General features: G+C 40.9%; 1 protein-coding gene, 1 long non-coding RNA gene and 1 other non-coding gene across 4 annotated transcripts in view; 1 reads left to right on the top strand and 2 right to left on the bottom strand.

Annotated features, from left to right (window-relative positions):
- Window positions 1-20,491, bottom strand: part of GPALPP1 (GPALPP motifs containing 1) — a 41,773-nt gene that overhangs the window by 3,702 nt on the left and 17,580 nt on the right. For both annotated transcript variants that reach the window (XM_008998219.5, XM_008998218.5), the window contains exons 5-8: window positions 15,562-15,693; window positions 15,041-15,205; window positions 9,760-9,858; window positions 869-1,087 (exon numbers count right to left, since the gene is read on the bottom strand). In XM_008998219.5, coding sequence (XP_008996467.1) covers window positions 869-1,087; window positions 9,760-9,858; window positions 15,041-15,205; window positions 15,562-15,693 — 615 coding nt within the window. The remainder of the gene's footprint in view (window positions 1-868; window positions 1,088-9,759; window positions 9,859-15,040; window positions 15,206-15,561; window positions 15,694-20,491) is intronic.
- On the top strand, window positions 4,181-20,357 carry LOC118153957 (uncharacterized). The gene is made up of 3 exons (XR_004743819.3): window positions 4,181-4,356; window positions 19,188-19,286; window positions 20,222-20,357. It is a non-coding gene; the product is annotated as an uncharacterized LOC118153957 (long non-coding RNA).
- Window positions 7,079-7,180, bottom strand: LOC118154252 (U6 spliceosomal RNA). The gene has a single exon (XR_004744138.1). It is a non-coding gene; the product is annotated as a U6 spliceosomal RNA (small nuclear RNA).

Raw genomic sequence — 20,491 nt, 5'->3', positions numbered from 1 at the left:
GGCTGGTCTCTCAACCTCAGGTGACCCACCTGCCATGGCCTCCCAAAGTGCTAGGACTCCAGGCGTGAGACACTGTGCCCAGCCTTTTTCTTTTTCTCTGAAAGAGATGAGGTCTCATTGTGTTGCCCAGGCTGGAGTACAATGGCACAATCACAGCCCACTGCTGCCTCGAATTCCTGGGCTCAGGGATCCTCCTTCCTTAGCCTGCTGAGTAGCTGGGACTACAGGTGTGCTCCATTGCACCTGGCTAGTTTTTTTTTTGTAGATATGGGATCTCACCATCTTAAGCAGGCTGATCTCAAACTACTAGGCTCAAGTGATCCCACCACATTGGTCTCCCAAAGTGTTGGGATTACAGGCGTGAGCCACTGCGCCCAGCTTTATGTAATGTATTAATCACTATTCTGAACCCTTGTCAGATTGGGCTATGGATGAATATTGCAATAGTTTTGAACCTTAACTTACAGGGGACCTTTCTAAGCAATAAACATTTTCTAGTTGGGATTCTGTTTAACATACATACTACCAGCAAGCCTCCCTTCTTCATCTTTAATAGAGCATGCATACTCACTCAAGCATCAATCCACACCTTCCTTTGCCGGTTCTCACAAGCTGAGTTTTTATTTTAGCATTTTAAATAGCAATATCCTTTCAGGTCATTATGAGGGAAAGGCTACTTTTCTAGCAAGCCGTATTTTTCAACCCACAAGGCTGACTCTTCAAAAATCACAGTTTACTTATAAAAAATATATAATTTTTAATCTATTCTAAAAAGAAATAGATTTCAGCACAATTTATTAAAGACAACAGTATTTAGAAAAGTTCACATGGATCAGTATTAAAATATACCTCACTGAAATATACTTACTCATAAAAACATATTGCCTTTGCCGTGTGAAAACCTGCTGTTTAGTTCTCTAGATTTTTTTATTAGGGCTTTTTTTTGAGCTTCATCAAACCGATTAACCTTGAGGTCCTTATCACGGTCAAATGGTATCCTCTCTTGAGGGTTGTTTTTGTCTTCAGCAGCCTTACTCTTTAGCTTTTTATGATGTATGTCCATAAGAGATTCTGATCTTTTTGATTCCTGCAGAGAACAGGAGAGCAAAAATAACCGTAGATTACTGATAGAATATGATCCTGAAACGGGATAATTAGATAGTAATGGTATACATTGAGGAGGGCTATTTATAAACCCCAATGGTTTTTTTCCCCCAAATTCCAGACAGCATTTATAAAGAAAATACGTCATGAAAAGCATTATGGTTATTTAAATATTAGACATCAGAGTACAAACCAAGAACGGGGTGTGAAAGAAAGAGCAATTATATCGTCACTTCTTAGACGTGCTGCTCTCTGAAGGCTATATGGATGGATAGGAAGGGAAGGCACTGCCAGGATGAAGCAAAAACAGAGGTAAAAGACAAGAGCACAGATGTGGCAAAATTCAAGAACAGAAAACTGAAAGGAACAAAAATTAGCCATGGAACATGCCAGCATATCCTTTCAGTGTTCTGCTCTGTCTCCTTCTCCCTTAACTCCCTCATTTTTCTTTTCTTCTTAGCTAGGGTAGGTGTTCCCATTTTCAGATGTATTTAGTAAGATAAGGTCTGAGCAAAAACAATTGATTTAATAAACTAAGGATTACAGACCTCTGAGTATTGACTAAGGTAAAGGACAGAACGGTCTTGGATGGAAGGAGCAGGGAGGGGGATGGAAAAGGAGCTACAGGGAGCACAGATCAGCAGCCTTCAAACTGGGGAACTGAGTTTGTGGAGGATGAAGGCATGGGTAATTTAAAGGCTATTTTTCCATGATTCTCTACTTCTTCATGTCAAGTGATTTGGCCTAGACTGCATCTAGTGAAGGTGCCTTCCCTTTCACTATAGCCCTTTCTCATTTAACAAAGGAGACTACAAAGTATTGTTTAGGAAAGCAACAGTCTTCAGGGTATGAGACAAAAAAATCTGAAATACTAATCAAGAAACTGTAAACACAGGACGGCTCTGTGTCCTATGTCTGAAACACATTTCTCCTAAGAGTGTAGTGTCTTTTGTAAACGGGAATTTATTGAAATGTTCTGAATTCAGATATATTGGAGAGTGGGTAATGGAAGAAAAGACATGTTTGCTTAGCAACCATACCTCTTCCAGGCCCTTCCTGCTGCCAAAGAAAGTATTTGTGGGGGAGGGAGTGAAGAAAGCTCCGTAAAAGCAAAATAACAAGGCACCAGTAAAACATGCTGAAAGTGACAGTATCTTATTCTATCCCGAAGGTGACACAGCACCTACATCAAATTCAGAGTGTTATATGAATGATCATTAATACATTTATTCGAATGGAAAAAATGAATCAGAAAGTAAGTCTGGTCTAGCTGACCTGACAACCAGAATGACTTTGTCAATTAGGTTATGCGACAGACATGTCTCGTAAATTAACTGAACTCAATCTGGAGCCACAAGCCTTTCGCAGAATGTACAAAGATACATTAGTGAATATGTATTTAAATGAGCACTATTCGCATTTTCCTATCCCTGCTCAGTATACTGGGTTAAACAAAGCACCCCTTGGTTATTTTATAAACATTGATAAAGTCTTGAGAAACGAACTGATTAGCAAATCAAGTGCTTTCCGATTCTTTATGTTCCACAAAACTGAAGGAGGCAAAAAAAAAAAAAAAAAAAAAAAATATATATATATATATATATTGCTAAGAAAAAATAGGTAATCAAGGCTGGGCGCAGTGGCTCATGCCTGTAATCCCAGCACTTTGGGAGGTGGAGGTGGGTGGATCACCTGAGGTCGGGAGTTCGAGACCAGCCTGACCAACAGGGAGAAATCCCGTGTCTACTAAAAATACAAAATTAGCCGGGCGTGGTGGGATTACAGGCATACCTATAATCCAAGCTACTTGGGAGGCAGGAGAATCACTTGAACCTGGGAAGTAGAGGTTGCAGTGAGCCGAGATTGCGCCATTGCACTCCAGAATGGCAACAAGAGTGAACTTCCGTCTCAAAAAAAAAAAAAAAAGAAAAAGAAAAAAGAAAAAATAGGTAATCAATACATGGAGCATGGAGAAATAAAAACAAGCTCCAAATTCAAAAAATCTGCGTTGCAATGATGGTCCTGATGCTTTCAGCACTGGTAACAATGGGCAAGTCTGCAGTCTCACTTCCCCAGCTGTATAATGGTAGCGGTCATTATAATCTCTAAGTACATTAGGGAGAAGCTCAATGAGCTACTGAACACACAGGACTTAGTGCAGTGCCGGTCCTGATGCTTTCAACACTGGTAACAACGGGCAAGTCTGCAGTCTCACTTCCCCAGCTGCGTAATGTTAGCGGTCATTATAATCTCTAAGTACATTAGGGAGAAGCTCAATGAGCTACTGAGCACAGAGGACTTAGTGCAGTGCCGGTCCTGATGCTTTCAACACTGGTAACAACGGGTAAGTCTGCAGTCTCACTTCCCCAGCTGTATAATGGTAGCGGTCATTATAATCTCTAAGTACATTAGGGAGAAGCTCAATGAGCTACTGAACACACAGGACTTAGTGCAGTGCTGGCCCTGATGCTTTCAGCACTGGTAACAACGGGCAAGTCTGCAGTCTCACTTCCCCAGCTGCGTAATGGTAGCGGTCATTATAATCTCTAAGTACATTAGGGAGAAGCTCAATGAGCTACTGAGCACACAGGACTTAGTGCAGTGCTGGCTACATAAGAAACAACAAATGCTACATGTTATTTACCGAGCATTTACTACGGCCTCATACCATCTCTGTAAATGTTACTACTTCCATCACATAGGCTTGGAAAGAATGAGAAAACTCATTCATAGAATCAATGTGAAAAAAGTCAAAGGAGATTCTAAAGAACTGACGGTTAAGAAACTATTAACAGTTTTTGTAAATAGATCAATATGAGGTTAAAGAGAATAACTCAAACAGTTCAAAGAACAGAATGATATCGCTATAACAAAATGGGTTCATTCTCATTTACTTCTTTTTTTTTGTGAGACGGAGTTTCGCTCGTTACCCAGGCTGGAGTGCAACGGCGCAATCTCAGCTCACCGCATTTACTTCTTTATCCAAACTTGGTTTCTCACCTCTTAGAAGTATAAGAGAACACAACTGATGCTAAAACTTGTCTTATATTTTTTTCTTTTATTTTTATTCCAATAGCTTTGAGGTATAAGTGGACTTTGGTAATATGGATGAAACTGTACAGTGCTGAAGTCTGAAGCTTCAGTGCCCATCAACCAAGTAGTGCACATTGTAGGAAACCTGTCTTACTCCGGCAGTGAGTAACATTCACCCAAGACCAGGAACTAACAAGAAAAAAGTATTTCATTAAAAGAGTAAGTAAAACTTGCATTTTATTTTGTAGTTAATAATTATTTACCATTTTTTTCCCCAAGTCAGAGTCTTGCTCTGTCGCCAGGCTGGAGTGCAGTGGCGTGATCTCCACTCATTGCAATCTCCATCTCCTGGGTTCAAACAATTCTCCTGCCTCAGCCTCCTGAGTAGCTGGTATTATAGGCATGCACCTCCGCACCTGGCTAATTTTTGTATTTTTAGTAGAGACCCAGTTTCACCTTGTTGGCCAGGCTGGTCTCAAACTCCTGACCTTGTAATCTACCCGCCTCAGCCTCCCAAAATGCTGTGATTACAGGCATGAGCCACCACATGAGGCCCTTATGATGAAAATTTTTAGATGTCAAGTTAAAAAATACACAGTTTTAGGGCCAGGCACAGTGGCTCACGCCTGTAAGTCCAGCGCTTTGGGAGGCCGAGGCTGGCAGATCACCTGAGGTGATAAGTTCAAGACTAGCCTGGCCAACAAAGTGAAACCCCATCTCTACTAAAAATCTAAAAACTAGCCAGTATGGTGGTGTGTGCCTGTAGTCCCAGCTATTTGGGAGGCTGAGGCAGGAGGATCGCTTGCATCCAGGTAGAGAGCGTAGTAAGCTGAGATTGTGCCACTGTACTCCAGCTGGGTGATGGAAAAGAGTGAGACTTGGTCTCAAAACTCACACACACACACACACACACACACACACACACACACACACAGAGTTTTAGGGGATACCAAGTAAAAACATTCGAAGGACACACACACACACACACACACACACACACAGAGTTTTAGGGGATACCAAGTAAAAACATTCGAAGGACACACACACACACAAACACACATACTCTCACAGTTTTAGGGGATACCAAGTAAAAATATTTGAAGGTCTCACACACACGCACAGAGTTTTAGGGGATACCAAGTAAAAAAATTTGAAGATTGCTGGTCTCCAACACTAACTGGCTGAAAAGAAATATAGATTCTTCAGTCCCATCATAGATATAGTGAATCAAAACTGCCAACTGTGGGTCTCAGAAACCTTGCTTTTACTACTCAAGTTCTGATAGAGGTGATCCACTGGATGTGGAATCCACTTGTAGCTCATTCTTTCTAGCAGTTTCGTATTAATAGTAGATAGGATGCCAACACAAAGGAGTGCAGTAAGGTTAATTTTCGGATGGAAAACCATGTTTGCAGCATTCTATTTATGTATAAATGTAAAAAAGCTAACTCTCTTAGCACCATTTCTCCACATTTCTCCTCCCTTCCCTGGCTTTCCCATCTTTCCTTGCTAATGAGATAATAACTCCTTAGTGAGGTAGTAATGATGAAGCTTGACAGGCTAACAAGAGTTGTTAGGGGAAGGCCTAAATATATAACAAAAAGCTGAAGAAAATAGAGAAGAAAGTTTGAGCAGAGCGTGGAGATATAAGAATGGAGTTGTATGGACCTTAGTACTTTACCTAAAGGCATTACTGAGGAAAATGATTAATAATGATGAGCAAAATTGTGTATAAGGTAACAAAAAGCAAACGAAAATGGAGAACTAAAGATGGCAGGTTTCAGTGTATCAATCCCTTATATTAGTAAGTTAAACATCAAGAGAGACAGAGGAATACATTAAATCACTGGACGATTACTATACAAGCAATGAAAACAATTCAAGTGCTCAAATTCATGATGATAAAAGAAATAAAACTTTACTATCAGTCGTTTCAGGTGTACTCCTGTTGGTCTGATTTGGGATAATTTGCACACTGTGACACACAGAACCAAACTAGTGCTAAATTATAATAAGGTAGAAACACCTAGAGGCAGTCAATTCACTGAAGATCAAAAGCTGAAACTGATGTAAGAGATCAATGTGCTGGGCCGGGCGCGGTGGCTCACGCTTGTAATCCCAGCACTTTGGGAGGCCGAGGCGGGTGGATCACGAGGTCGAGAGATCGAGACCATCCTGGTCAACATGGTGAAACCCCGTCTCTACTAAAAATACAAAAAATTAGCTGGGCACGGTGGCGCGTGCCTGTAGTCCCAGCTACTCGGGAGGCTGAGGCAGGAGAACTGCCTGAACCCAGGAGGCGGAGGTTGCGGTGAGCCGAGATCGCGCCATTGCACTCCAGCCTGGGTAACAAGAGCGAAACTCCGTCTCGGAAAAAAAAAAAAAAAAGATTAATCTGCTAAATTACTAATTTGCTGATTCACCATAGTTAATCATTTAACACAAATGCTTGCATTTTCTAACAATTTACAATATTTAGAGCATTTTTTATTTATTAAAAAAATTTTTTTAGAGACGGGGTCTTGCTCCGTGTAGACACTGCCGTGGAGTGCAGTGCTGCGGTCATAGCTTACTGTAACCTCACTCCTAGGCTCAAGTGATCCTCCAATCTCAGCCTCCCAAGTAGCTGGGACTGTGAGTTTATTTTTTACCTTTTTATTTTGGTAGAGATGGGGTCTCACTATATTGCCCAGGCTGGTCTCTAACTCTTGGCCTCAGGAGATCCTCCCTTCTGAGTCTCCCCCAAAGTGCTGGGATTACAGGTGTGAGCCACTATGGCTAGCCAAGAGCAATTCATTTTAGAATAAGATGGGTCTGTGATGGCTTTTGAAAACGAATGCCAAACTTCTTGATGGATTTTTATTTTGTCTTCATTGAAGTATTTTAAAAACTGCCCGATTTATCAAAAGCTAAGGTTTCTGGAGTGGTTTAGTCTTTTTTAAAAAATTTTTTATTTTTTTTCTCGTGTCATCCTTGCGCAGGGGCCACGCTAATCTTCTCTGCCCCGTTTCGATTTCAGCGTATGTGCTGCTGACGCGAGCACCAGTGCTTTAGTCCTAAGGCTATTAATACTTTGAATAGAAAGTCTCTGGAATTTCATCTTGAGTAGAACCCGAATTTTTTGGATGTATTTTAAAGTAAATTGTAAACATCACTACCTGTCCTCCTAAATACCGAAGCATGCGTTTGAGTTCAATATTTGTTTATACATTTTTCAGATAAATGTACATATGATGAAATGCATAAATATTAAGTGTATAGTCGGTGAGTTTTATAGCTCAAACTTCAATCAAGATCTGGAACCTTTCCATTGCCTCAGGCGTAGGAAAGTATGCTCCTTCCCGGTCAGACTCCATACCCTCCTGCAACTACCAGCATTCTAAGTTTTTCCACCTTATGTTGATTTTGCTTATTCTAGAGCTCCACATAAACACAGTAAGAAGTAAGTACCCGCCTGTGTTGAGACTTCTTTCACTCCGAGCTTCATCCATGTTTTATTTATTTGTAATGTGTTCCATTTTATTGGCGAGTAGTTTCATTTATACCTGAGTTCAGTTTTCTCTTACTGATAAACACTTGAGCTGCTTACTGTATTTAACTATTACAAATGAAGCATCTGTGAAATTCTTGGATAAGATTTTTGTTGCTATTAAGAACAACATATTCAACTCTTTGTGTGGATATGTTTTAATTTTTCTTTTTTATTTTATTTATTTATTTATTTTTTCTTTGAGACGGAGTTTTGCTCTTGTTACCCAGGCTGGAGTGCAATGGCGCGATCTCGGCTCACCGCAACCTCCGCCTCCTGGGTTCAGGCAATTCTCCTGCCTCAGCCTCCCGAGTAGCTGGGATTACAGGCACGCGCCACCGTGCCCAGCTAATTTTTTGTATTTTTAGTAGAGACGGGGTTTCACCATGTTGACCAGGATGGTCTCGATCTCTTGACCTCGTGATCCACCCACCTCGGCCTCCCAAAGTGCTGGGATTACAGGCTTGAGCCACCGCGCCCGGCCTCATTTTTCTTAAGTAAATACCCAAAAGGAAAATAGCAGGGTACATGTCTGTTTAGTTTGGTAAGAAATGCCAGTTCAGAAAAGGCTAGCTCACTTATTTTCAGCCATTGGTCTTTTCTTACATAACTCGTTATGGCTCTAAATTTTCCCTCTAAATACCACTTCAAATGGCATCGCACCCATTTTGATATGTTGTATTTTTTGTCATTCAGGTCTATGTTTTCTAACTTCCATTATCATTTTTTCTTTGATGCAAAATTTAAATTTTTGAGTTTTTCTGATTTCCAGTTTTTAAGTTATTCTGAACCCAAATTCAATTCTTTGTGGTCAGAGAATTTGGTTTGAATGATAGTAATTCCTTCAATTTTGTTGAGACTTGACTTTTGAGGTAGTAAGTTTTCATAAATACTCCAAGTGGGCTGAGTTTTTGGTCAATTTCCAAAAATGTTTTAAGCATGCTTCACTGTGGTACTGGTCAACATATATACAATAAATCACGCTAACTATATTTTAGAGCATGGAATTTTCTTTAGTTAATATACTGGGAACAGAAAATAATTTTCCTAAATATCTTTCAGGGACCAGTGGGTTCAGGAATTTACATTTATTCTTTGAGCTGGGACATTTATCATTGCCCTTTTGTGCAGGCACCATCCAACAGTTACCATTTTTTAAAAAGACAGAATATAACAAAATAATATGCCAAATGAATACTGACCATTAAGTTTGTAAATTTAGATTGAACTACATTCAAAAAACATTTTTTCTCCCATATTTATTTATATACAACTTTCCAAATCTGCTTATAATTTAAACATTTATAAATGGAGGCGCTCCGTGAGTGAGTAGGGTTCTTGCTTTCTCTCATCAAGTGCTACCCATCATCTCTAGTAATTAGATTTCTGCTAACTTAACAAGTAAAATTTGAATTGGAAGACACAGAAGAACTTTATAAAAACACATATATATGTCGCATATATATTTTTATACATCCATCCTGAAAAGTTTTTTTCAGGATGGATGTATAAAAAGTGCATGGTTTTGGGAGGCCGAGGTGGGTGGATCACGAGATCAAGAGATCGAGACCATCCTGGTCAACATGGTGAAACCCCGTCTCTACTAAAAATACAAAAAATTAGCTGGGCACAGTGGCGCGTGCCTGTAATCCCAGCTACCCGGAGGCTGAGGCAGGAGAATTGCCTGAACCCAGGAGGCGGAGGTTGCGGTGAGCCGAGATCGCGCCATTGCACTCCAGCCTGGGTAACGAGAGCAAAACTCCGTCTCAAAAAAAAAAGTGCATGGTAAAGAGGCAGACATATCAAAGAAAGAGAAAAAATACAAAGAAAACTAAAAGCGGAAAAAGGCTATATATTTTGTTTCTGGCTTTTTTTTTTTTTTGAGACAGAAGGCAGGGAAGGCCTTCAAGTGATCTTCCCACATCAGTTGGCGAATTAAAAAAACTTTTTTTAGAAACGAGATCTTGATATGCTGCCCAAGCTGGTCTTGAACTCTTGGCCTCAAGTGATCTCCTGCCTCAGCCTCCCAAGTAGCTGGGGTTCTAGGCAAGAGCCATCACACCTGGCTCTTTACATCTTATTTTCTTACTTACGTTATATGAAGATACCTGCTCAGCCAGTCTCTTATCTCTTCCTGATAATATATGTTCTTCTTCCTTCTTATTGGATGACTTCCCTGCTTCTTGTGTTTCCTGAGGAGTGAACACAGATAACACACTACTGAATCATAAAGTTAAGATAAAATAAAAAATATTATTGTTGCTTAGATTAAGTAACAAGAGACACAACCAAGCCAGGCTTGTGAAATCCCTTCTGATTAGAAATATTAACATACTTGGTCAGGCATAGTGGTTCATGCCTGTAATCCTAGCACTCTGGGAGGCCAAGGTAGGTAGATCACCTGAGGTCAGGAGTTCAAGACCAGCCTGGGCAACATGGTGAAACCTTGTCTCTACTGAAAATACAACTGTTAGCCAGGCATGGTGGTGGGTGCCTATAATCCCAGTGACTCGGGAAGCTGAGGTAGGATTGCTTGAATCTGGGAGGCAGAGACTGCTGTGAGCCGAGACTGCAGCATTGCACTAGCCTGGGAGATGGAGGGAGACTCAGTCACAAACAAACAAACAAACAAACAACCCTGAAATATTAACATACTTGATAAGGGATCAGTAACTGCTCTAGTCTATGATTTTCTTGAAAACAAGAAAAAAAAAAACCCCAATCAGTCACCCTATGTATTGAACTTCTATATCTCACTAACAATGGTGAGATACAGAAGTGAAAATAGGCTTAAAAATGAACACGGATAACACACTACTGAATCATACAATTATAAAATATCCTACATTACTGCTTTCAAAAATAATAAAATCAGCACGGAGGGAAAAAAAAACAGAGAAAAAGAAATAAAAGGTGTATATTTTGAAAAAAAAAAAGCATTTATTCACAGATCCTAGCACTATGTAGCAATTACAGACTATGTAGCAAACTCCAAAGAATTTACCAGAAAAACTCCTGGAACTACTAAGTAAGTATCGCAAAGCTGCAGGATACAAGGTCAATATACAAACACAGCAGCAAGAGGCCGGCGTGGGGCTCACACCTGTAATCCTAGCACTTTGGGAGGCAGAGGCAGGTGGCCTGCCTGACCCCAGGAGTTTGAGACCACCCTGGGCAACATGGTGAAAGCCTGTCTCTACTAAAATACACAAATTTAGTTGAGTGTGGTGGCAGGTGCCTGTGGTCCCAGCTACTTGGGAGGCTGAGGCACAAGAACTGCTTGAATCTGAGAGCCGAAGGTTGCAGTGAGCCGAGATGGCGCCACTGTACTCCAGCCTGGGTGACAGAGCAAGACTGTCTCAAAAAAAAAAATATATAAGAAACTGGAATTTAAAACAAAACTATCATTTCTATTAGCACACATGAAGTGCCTAGTCTAACATATTTTAATTAGAAAAAATGTTACAGTGATATTCTAGAAAACATGCTCCCAACCAGGAATGGGGACGGGTCATATAAAAACTACTGAAAACCACTGGTCTCTAAACGTGCGCGCACACACACACACACATATATAATTTTTTTTTTTTTTTTGAGATGGAGTCTCCTCTGTCACCAGACTGGAGTGCAGTGGCACAATCCCAGCTCACTGCAACCTCTGCTTCCCCAGGTTCAAGTGATTCTCCTGCCTCAGCCTCCAGAGAAGCTGAGATTACAGGCGGCCACCACCACGCCCAGCTCATTTTTGTATTTTTAGTAGAGATGGGGTTTCACCAGGTTGGCCAGGATGGTCTTAATCTCTTGACCTCATAATCACCCTGCCTCAGACTCCCAAAGTGCTGGGATTACAGGGGTGAGCATATTCTTATATTGTTTTTATTTGCTTAGGAAAACTAAGGAGGCCTCACGGACTAAAACAACACTGTATTTAATAAAGCAAGTTAAAAACATAGAAAGAGCTCATTTCTACATTTTCCCGGAAAATAGACGGTTTTGCCTATAAATATTAAAAGAACAGTGATGTTATGGTGTAATGGAGATAAAAACCCAACCATTTACTACTAAGAGGTAGTAGATATTGTCAAGAGTGGTGGGGGGGAATAAATAAATAAAAATAAAAGGCTGGGCGTGGTGGCTCACACCTGTAATCCAAGCACTTTGGAGGCCAAGGCGGGTGGATCACCTGAGGTCGGGAGTTCAAGACCAGCCTGAGCAACATGGTGAAACCCTGTCTTTATTAAAAAAATAAATAAATAAATAAATAAAGAGTGGGAAGCGAGGAGGTAACTGATCTCATTCAATTAATGTATGTAAAACATTTTCATTACTTTCTAAAGAGCAATCTTATTTCTTTGAGGCCACATTGGCTGAATTAATGTGAGAACAGTAAAGGTATGCTGGAAAAACAACTATAAGAAGTAGGATGGAGTGGAGAGAACCTGTCAATAAGGAAATATGGCTAACATCTGTTATAAAAATTAGTCGTGAACTTTACACAGGATCAAAGACAGAAAATGAATAGCTCTGTGATACTGTGTTGTTTGTGACATAAATATAAGTCTGCGGTACTATACTCTGAAATATAGTATTATATAAAATTTAAGAGGCATTAATCATCCCTTTATGAGTCCTCTGCAAATACTAAACAAGAAAAGAATGGCCAGGGTTAAAGAACTCAGTCATAGGGATTAAAATGTCTTAAGTTCAAACAATACAGGTTTCCATGTGTTCTATTATTCCATGGTATTTTCCTCCAAGGAAGACTCCCTGTATATCTGGCTGTAAGCTAGACATTCATCTACAATGAGAAACAGAAGGACATAAAAAAGAACAAATACATAGTCACAAAAAAACCACGGGAGCAAGGGAATTAAGTGTCTTTTTGGAGATAATTTAGGGGCTAAATTATAAAAACTCCAACAAATAATTTTTATTGATTTCCAAACCAGCTAAGAAAGAATGGCATTCCAACAGCAGCCTTTCAAGGTTTTCGCGGCCCTCCTGGACCCACATCCTTTGCTGCCTCTCCTGCCCCACGTGTGATGGTTCACCTCTCCTTCCTATTACAGCTCTCAGAGTCTCTTCAGTCTTAGGACAAAAGAGCGATTCTGTACGATGCTGCCCAACATGCAGGCAGGGTGCGCGAGTGTGGAGCCTGCTTGCTACATGCCCCCCGCACTCTAAGGGTACCGCGGTTTATTTCACAGGCGGTTCCCCACTAAAATGAAAACCCCTTAAGGAGCACTTGCATCTTTCTATCACTTGCAACCAAATACAATTCCTGACAGAGCAAGAGAATGATCATTACGGACCGAAACAGAAATCTGATACTTCCAGGTACTGACGAATGAGATAACAGAGTTAGTGGCATGAACCAAGTGTGGAACTGCTCTAGTCAGAACTGGTACATTTATAACGGTGACAGTTAGTCAAGCATTTGAGAACTGAACAGGATGTCTTACAGCAGTTAAAACCTTGGGAGACATGTTGGGCAGTGGCTCATGCCTGTCATCCCAGCACTTTGGGAGGATCGCTTGAGCCCAGGAGCTTGAGACTAGCCTGGACAACACAGCAAGACCTTGTCTCTACAACAATAAAAGGTAAAAGAATTAGCTGTGTGCCTGTAGTCCCAGCTCCTCAAGAGGCTGAGCCCACGAGTTTGAGGCTGCAGTGAGCTAGGATTGTGCCACTGTAGTCCAACCTGGGTGACAGAGAGACCTTGTCTCTTAAAAAACAAACAAACAAACAAAAAGAAAAACAAAACCCACAGATGGAGTAAATTTAAGGAGTGGTGCTGGGGATACTGGTGTAATTCCTAATAGACAATGAAATGTTTTGTTAACAAACAGAAAAAGATTCAAGAAGAGAAACTTAAAAATAATGTATTCTATGCATACAGATTTTTTTTTTTTTGAGATGTAGTCTTGCTCTGTCACATAGGCTGGAGTGCAGTGGCGTGATCTTGGCTCACTGCAGCCTCCACCTCCTGGGTTCAAGTGATTCTCCTGCCTCAGCCTCCCAAGTAGCTGGGATTATAATATCATGCCACCATGCCTGGCTAATTTTTCTTTTTTGAGACAGAGTTTCGCTCTTGTTACCCAGGCTGGAGTGCAATGGCGCGGTCTCGGCTCACCGCAACCTCCGCCTCCTGGGTTCAGGCAATTCTCCTGCCTCAGCCTCCTGAGTAGCTGGGATTACAGGCACGTGCCACCGTGCCCAGCTAATTTTTTGTATTTTTAGTAGAGATGGGGTTTCACCATGTTGACCAGGATGGTCTCAATCTGTTGACCTCATGATCCACCCGCCTCGGCCTCCCAAAGTGCTGGGATTACAGGCTTGAGCCACCACGCCCGGCCTGATTTTTCTATTTTTAGTAGAGGCAGGGTTTCACCATGTTGGCCAGGCTGGTCTTGAACTCCTGACCTCAGGTGATCCATCTGCCTCAGCCTCTGAAAGTGCTGGGATTACAGGTGTGAGCCACTGTGCCCAGCTGGAATTTTTTGGATAATTTATTAATAATAGTGCTTCTTGGCCCGGCGCGGTGGCTCATGCCTGTAATCCCAGCACTTTGGGAGGCTGAGGCGGGTGGATCACGAGGTCAAGAGATCGAGATCATCCTGGTCAACATGGTGAAACCCCGTCTCTACTAAAAATAAAAAAAAAAATTAGCTGGGCATGGTGGCGCGTGCCTGTAATCCCAGCTACTCAGGAGGCTGAGGCAGGAGAATTGCCTGAACCCAGGAGGCGGAGGTTGCGGTGAGCTGAGATCACGCCATTGCACTCCAGCCTGGGTAACAAGAGCAAAACTCCGTCTCCAAAAAAAAAAAAAAAAAAAGTGATAGTGCTTCTTGTCTGTCTTGACAGTAACATAGAGCTTAGTGCAGCTGAGACATGATCATTTTGAGAGAGATTTCTCTGGGTGTCACTAATTTGCTAGGTTAATCTGCAGCTTTGTTTTTTCCCCCCAAAATATTTTAAAAGACAAATGTTCATTAAGATAGTATGGTATAAAAAGACCAGGGAATCTGGAGTTAGAAAGGTCTAAAATGAAGTTGTTTTTCTTCACTTACTAGCTCTGTGACCCTAGAAGTTGACCTCATGCAGGTTAGTTTCTCCATCTGTAAAATCAGGTCATTATACCTATGTCTCAGAGTTTTCCTGAGGTTTAAATGAGACTGTTTATTGGTAAATAGTAAGCAAACAGCAAGCAATTGGTGTCACTTTCGTTCCTCATAACCTTTCTCCAGAGGAAAATCTGTATTATCCTTTTGGAATCATAATTAAAAAAAATAGTACCCTTAAAAATTTCGCATTACGTCTTTTCAAAATCCAGCCAACACGAACAGAAATACGTGAACAAACACCACCTCTCACCTTAGCTTTCCTTTCCCTATCAGCTGGAGTATCTGTCCAGATTGATCGATCTCCAGATTTGTCATCAGCTCTTCTCTTAAAAGTCCTTGGCCCAAGACCAAAGTCTTTCATTTCCGGAGGAAGTTCAGTCATCCATGACTCTCTTACAATGGGTTTAGATGAATCCTTTCAGAGAAAAAAAATAAAAGGAAAAAAATAGCATGGAAAGTACATATAGTGTGTAAGATGAGCACATACATACGCATAAGCAACTATGTCATGCAGCTGAAGTTTTAGTTACTTAAGACTCTAAAAGAAAGGACTGATGTTTTGTCACATGTTTGCCACAAACATTACAAAGGCTGTAATCCAATTTGTTATTTTTCTTTTATAGTTTCTGGGTTCTCACTCCTAAGTTAAAAAAATATCTGTGTTATACATAAAAATAAAATATATTCAAAGTTATGTAGTTTAGTGTTTATTTCTAAAATTTACATTTTGAATCCATTTGGTTTATTTCCTGAAATGTCTTTAAAACTCACATCATCTCCTTTGGTCAGTTTTTCTTTCATTCTCTGGGCCCTTTTTTCAAACTCTGTCGTCACATTATAGTTGACTGGTCCCTTTGCAGGCATTGGTCCCACAATGTCCTCATCTTCACTGCTGTCTGTTTCCTTTTAAAACAAGACATTACCTTTAAACCAAGAGCAGAGCTACAGGTTATAAAAAGTAATTCTAAATTACCTAATTTCACTGAAACTGATTTTCCATAAAAAATAAAAAGTAACCAACGTATTGCTGGCTCATCACTGAACATGAGGACTTTTCCTCACCTTCCTCAAGTGCCTAGCACAGAGATGGCAAACCACGGCATGCAGACCTCTCCCACCTCCTTAAAAGTCTTCTCAAAATAGTACAATAATTAGACAATTATATGCTGTCTTGTGGCTTACTCTAACACGCACAGACATACACACAAACACACACACACGCACACAAACACATTCTTAATAACGATGGATTTCGGCATACATCTCACTTGATCCTTGTAAAAAAAACTATAAAATGGCACTATTTCTGTTTTTTCTTTTTCTTTAGGAAACCTAGGCTTAGAGAGTGTAATTAGAATAGGTAAACAACTATAAGTTTTATAAAACTATTATCTAAGAATCAAATATTCCAAGATCATGGCCAGTATTTTTTCTGTGTATATGACAGGGGTCCCTCTATTATTTTATCTCAACTGTTAGTGATTTAGTGTTTCTAGCTTATATCTACAATAGTAAGCTTTCTAATGTCATAGACATTATGTTAAACATATTTATAGCCCCTACAAATATAAATATTTGGTGACACAAAATGTTCAGAAGTAAAAGATATAATGAACTTTTTAAAACTATGAGACATGAAAACAAAACTATAGAAGCACCAATCAGGTGCACCAATACAGGATTACTGGAATAAGCTAATGACAGTCTTACTTCCAACTGAATAAAAGATGGTTTCATAAAGGTAGAATCTTAGCATGTATTGGTAAGATGATGCCTGCAATTTTTAGAAACAAGTATCACTAAACAAAAAGGGGATGGAGAAGCAAAGAGGAAATCAGGCCAAACACACTAAATTGAAAATCAGAAACAGAAGAATATGTCCAAATCCTACTAGGTATTAAATCATTTTGGTGTCCTGATGAGTTATTTCTTTTAGTTAAAAAAAAAGGTGTATATTTTATCCAGAATTACAATAGAAATTAGGTACCCTACTGGTTTATACTTTGGCCTGACTTTGCTGAAGGCCTCATTTGCCAGTGTACTAGCCCTGTGACTTCAGGTATGTTATCTAACCTTTCTAAGTGCTGGCTTTCTTGTCTTTGACATGGGAATTATAACAGCTTCTACCAATAACTATTCCATTGCCAAGAGAACCCAGCATTTTGTTCACCCTCTTTGGAGCCACACCATTCTGAGGGAACTGGGACCTTCTCTAATACCTGGGGAAAAATATTGATAATTCTAGGCCAGTCACTAAAAAAAAAGTAGTAACTGTTGCATGGACATGTTTATAAAGTAGTTACTTTGGTCTTATTCTTCCTGCTCAACTGATTGGTTTAGGCATGGACATATGACACAATTTTTGTGAAATAAACACAGAAGGTCTACAGGAAACTGGTAGGGTTTTCATTCTTCAACAAAAGAGGCACAGGGAAAGGACCATTCCTCCTCTGTGTCTGGACACTGCTAGCTGTGTGTAAGTCTTACAACTTTGGCAGGCTTCTTGGTATGATGAAGACAGCCAGCCTAAGAGAATTAACAACGTGTTAATTCTCTTATAGAGCAGGAAGGCAGAAAAACCTGGAGCCCTTGATGATCTCATGAGAGGAATGAATTAATCAAGCCTGGAATGATCTTACCTCTAGACCTCTTATTATATATGAAACATATTGTCCTTATTTTGAAAATACAGAACAAGTATCACCAAGGAAATAACCCATTTGCTAACTAAGTGAAGGTAAAGTTCCATTTTGAGTTGGATTTTCTGTTATTTGCAGCTGCAGGCATTCAGCTGACACACTACCTCCCTGCATTGTTGTTTGGATTAAGTTTATGCTGCTCTTGCAGTGTCTGGCTTGTGGTATGTGCACAAGAAATGTCAACCATTAGTATGTTTTTTTTTTTTTTTTTTTGAGACAGAGTCTTGTCCCATCACTAGGCGCCAGGCTGGAGTGCAGTGGTGCGATCTCTGCTCACTGTAAGCTCTGCTCCCCGGGTTCAGGTAATTCTCCTGCCTCAGCCTCCTGAGTAGCTGGGATTACAGGTACACGCCACCAGGCCCAGCTAATTTTTGTATTTTTTAGTAGAGACGGGGTTTCACCATGTTGGCCAGGATGGTCTCGATCTCTTGACCTCGTGATCCACCTGCCTCCGCCTCCCAAAGTGCTGGGATTACAGGCGTGAGCCACCGCGCCCGGCCTATTGCGTATGTTTTAATTTGGGGAGATATGCTGGGAATGAGGCTAAGAGAAGCCCATCTTTGAGAAATGAAAATCTGAAATGGGTCTTTTGAAAAAGTTTCAATTAAAGGGAAATTATAAACAATCAGAGCAAGAAGACCTCACATGAGGACCTGCAGCATCATCCCTCACATTTCACCAAAAGAGGTTAGGGAATGTAGAATGTGTACCACCTGGGAGATGATGTAAGCAATCCCTTTGCTGACTAGGTAGGTTAGGACAAAATTCCTAGTGTGAATAATGCTAAATTACTCTACGCCTTTGAAAACTTTTTTCCCGAATTTTTATGTTGAAAATTTTTGAACCTATATGAAAGTGCTAAGATGGGTGCAATAAACACCGATATGTCCTCACTCAGATTTACTGAGTGGTACGTTACAGTTTACCCCATCCATTTTTTTGGTTTGTTTGTTTTCTGTTCCCTTCCCCTTGAGATTGACAGACAGACACACACTTTTTTTGAGAACCAGTTGAAAGTAGGTTACAGATAGTACGACAAGGCTCTAGGCAGAAGCAAATTTCCTTGCCACCTTCCTAAGGTGGAGGTAACTGAATCATGGGGTCATCCCCCATCCTGTTCTTGTGACAGTGAGTTTGTTCTCACAAGATCTGACCGTTTCATCAGGGGCTTCCCCCTTCACTGGACACTCATTCTTCTTCTTGTTGCCACCATGTGAAGATAAAAGTGCTTCCCCTTCTGCGATGACTGTAGGTTTCCTGAGGCCTCCTCAGCCATGCCAAACTGTGAGTCAATGAGACCTCTCTCCTTATAAATTACCCAGTCTCGGATATGTCTTTATTAGCAGTGTGAAAACAGACTAATACACCTACTATTCTGATTTAATCCTTTTAACCCTAGGAGGCAAGGGCGTGTTACTGATTGTGAAGCTAAGCCTGACACAAGGCTCTGAGCAGCTCTTACCTACTTTCCGCACCTTCTCCCTCGGCATTCTCCCTGTGCTCTCCTTTCTCACCACACTGAAGGTCTTTAACCCTAACTTTCATCCTCTTCACACTCTCTTTTGCCTTCAGATAAGCCACCTGCTCTCTGGAACAATGTTCCCTGCCTGCTTTGCTGAGCTAGCTCCAATTCATCAAACTTCAGATTAGTAGACATTCGCTCAGATAAAAAGACCTTTTCTTTTTCTTTTTCGACAGGGTCTTGCTGTCACCCCGGCTGGAGTGCAATGGCACGATCTCAACTCACTGCAACCTCTGCCTCCTGGGCTCAAGCTATCCTCCAACCTCAGCTCCCAGGTAGGCGGCAACACAGGCATATGTCACCGTGCCTGGCTAAATTTTTTGCATTTTTGGTAGAGATGCAATTTTGCTATGTTGACCAGGGTGGTCTTCAACTCCTGAGCTCAAGCAATCCACCCACCTTGAAATTATAGGCGTGAACCACTGTGCCTACTGAAAAAGACCTTTTCTCATTTTCAGATTAGATTCCCCCATCATGGTTCCAGTTACATTTTGTCTCACCTTTAAATAATTCATAATGTTGGAAATTGATGTATGTATCCCCCACTACCTTGTAAGTGTGATCAGGGCAGGGACTGTGTTTTACTTATTCATTCATTCCACAAATACTTCTGAATATCCACTATGTATAAGGAAGCAGAAGTAAAATTAACGGTATCTTCAGTGGTAATAAATACTATGGAGAAAATGAAAGGAGGGAAGAACAGGTTAGCATATTTTAATTTGGGGGCCAGAGATGACTGTGCTGGAAAGACAGTATTCCAGCAAAAAATGGAATGTCTAGGAGGTCAGCCGTGCAGATACCCAGGGGAAGAGCATCTTGCATAGGCGTGCACAGCAGGTACCAAGGCTCAGGAGTGGGAGCTGGCCTGCTGTGTTTGAGGAGGAAAAGCAAGGAGCCCCGTGAAGTCACATCAAAGCAAAAATAATCAGCTGTACAGGACCCTAAAAGGACTCTGGCTTTGACTTAGGGAAAGGAGGAGCAGTTGGTGGTTTTGAGTGTCAGTGACATGATCTGCCTTTGTTTCATTTGGACCCCCTTAGCTGTTGTGTTGAGAAGGGGTAGTGGAGGAGAAAGGGCTACATAAAGCATGAAGGCCAATAAGAGGGCTAAAATTTGATGGTCACTTGGACCACGGTGGGAGCAGAAGTGGCTGGATCCTGAATGTCTTATGAAATAAATTGTTGACAGGTTCATTTCTGCACTGCAGGTGTTCGGCAAGCATTTGACAGAATAAGTAAATGACTCTGAAATCATGATTTTAACAACCACTGCATTACATGTCCTTGGAGGAACAACCTCAGTGTAACTGTTGAATGCTTAGTGGAGATAAACAGGAGTCTCTGGAATACATGAATTCACATACAGGAAGGCACTGCAGTATAACAGACTGAACAAGTGATTTGAAGTCATAAGAACGGGGTTTGTGCCATGGCTTTGGTCAGTAAAGATGGCGTCATCTCGGGTAAGGTGCCCCATT

The sequence above is a fragment of the Callithrix jacchus genome, chromosome 5 (assembly GCF_049354715.1).
Source record: "Callithrix jacchus isolate 240 chromosome 5, calJac240_pri, whole genome shotgun sequence".
NCBI classification, from domain to species: domain Eukaryota; kingdom Metazoa; phylum Chordata; class Mammalia; order Primates; family Cebidae; genus Callithrix; species Callithrix jacchus.
The sequence above is the reverse complement of the archived record's forward strand: the minus strand, read 5'-3'. Positions and strand labels throughout refer to the sequence as shown.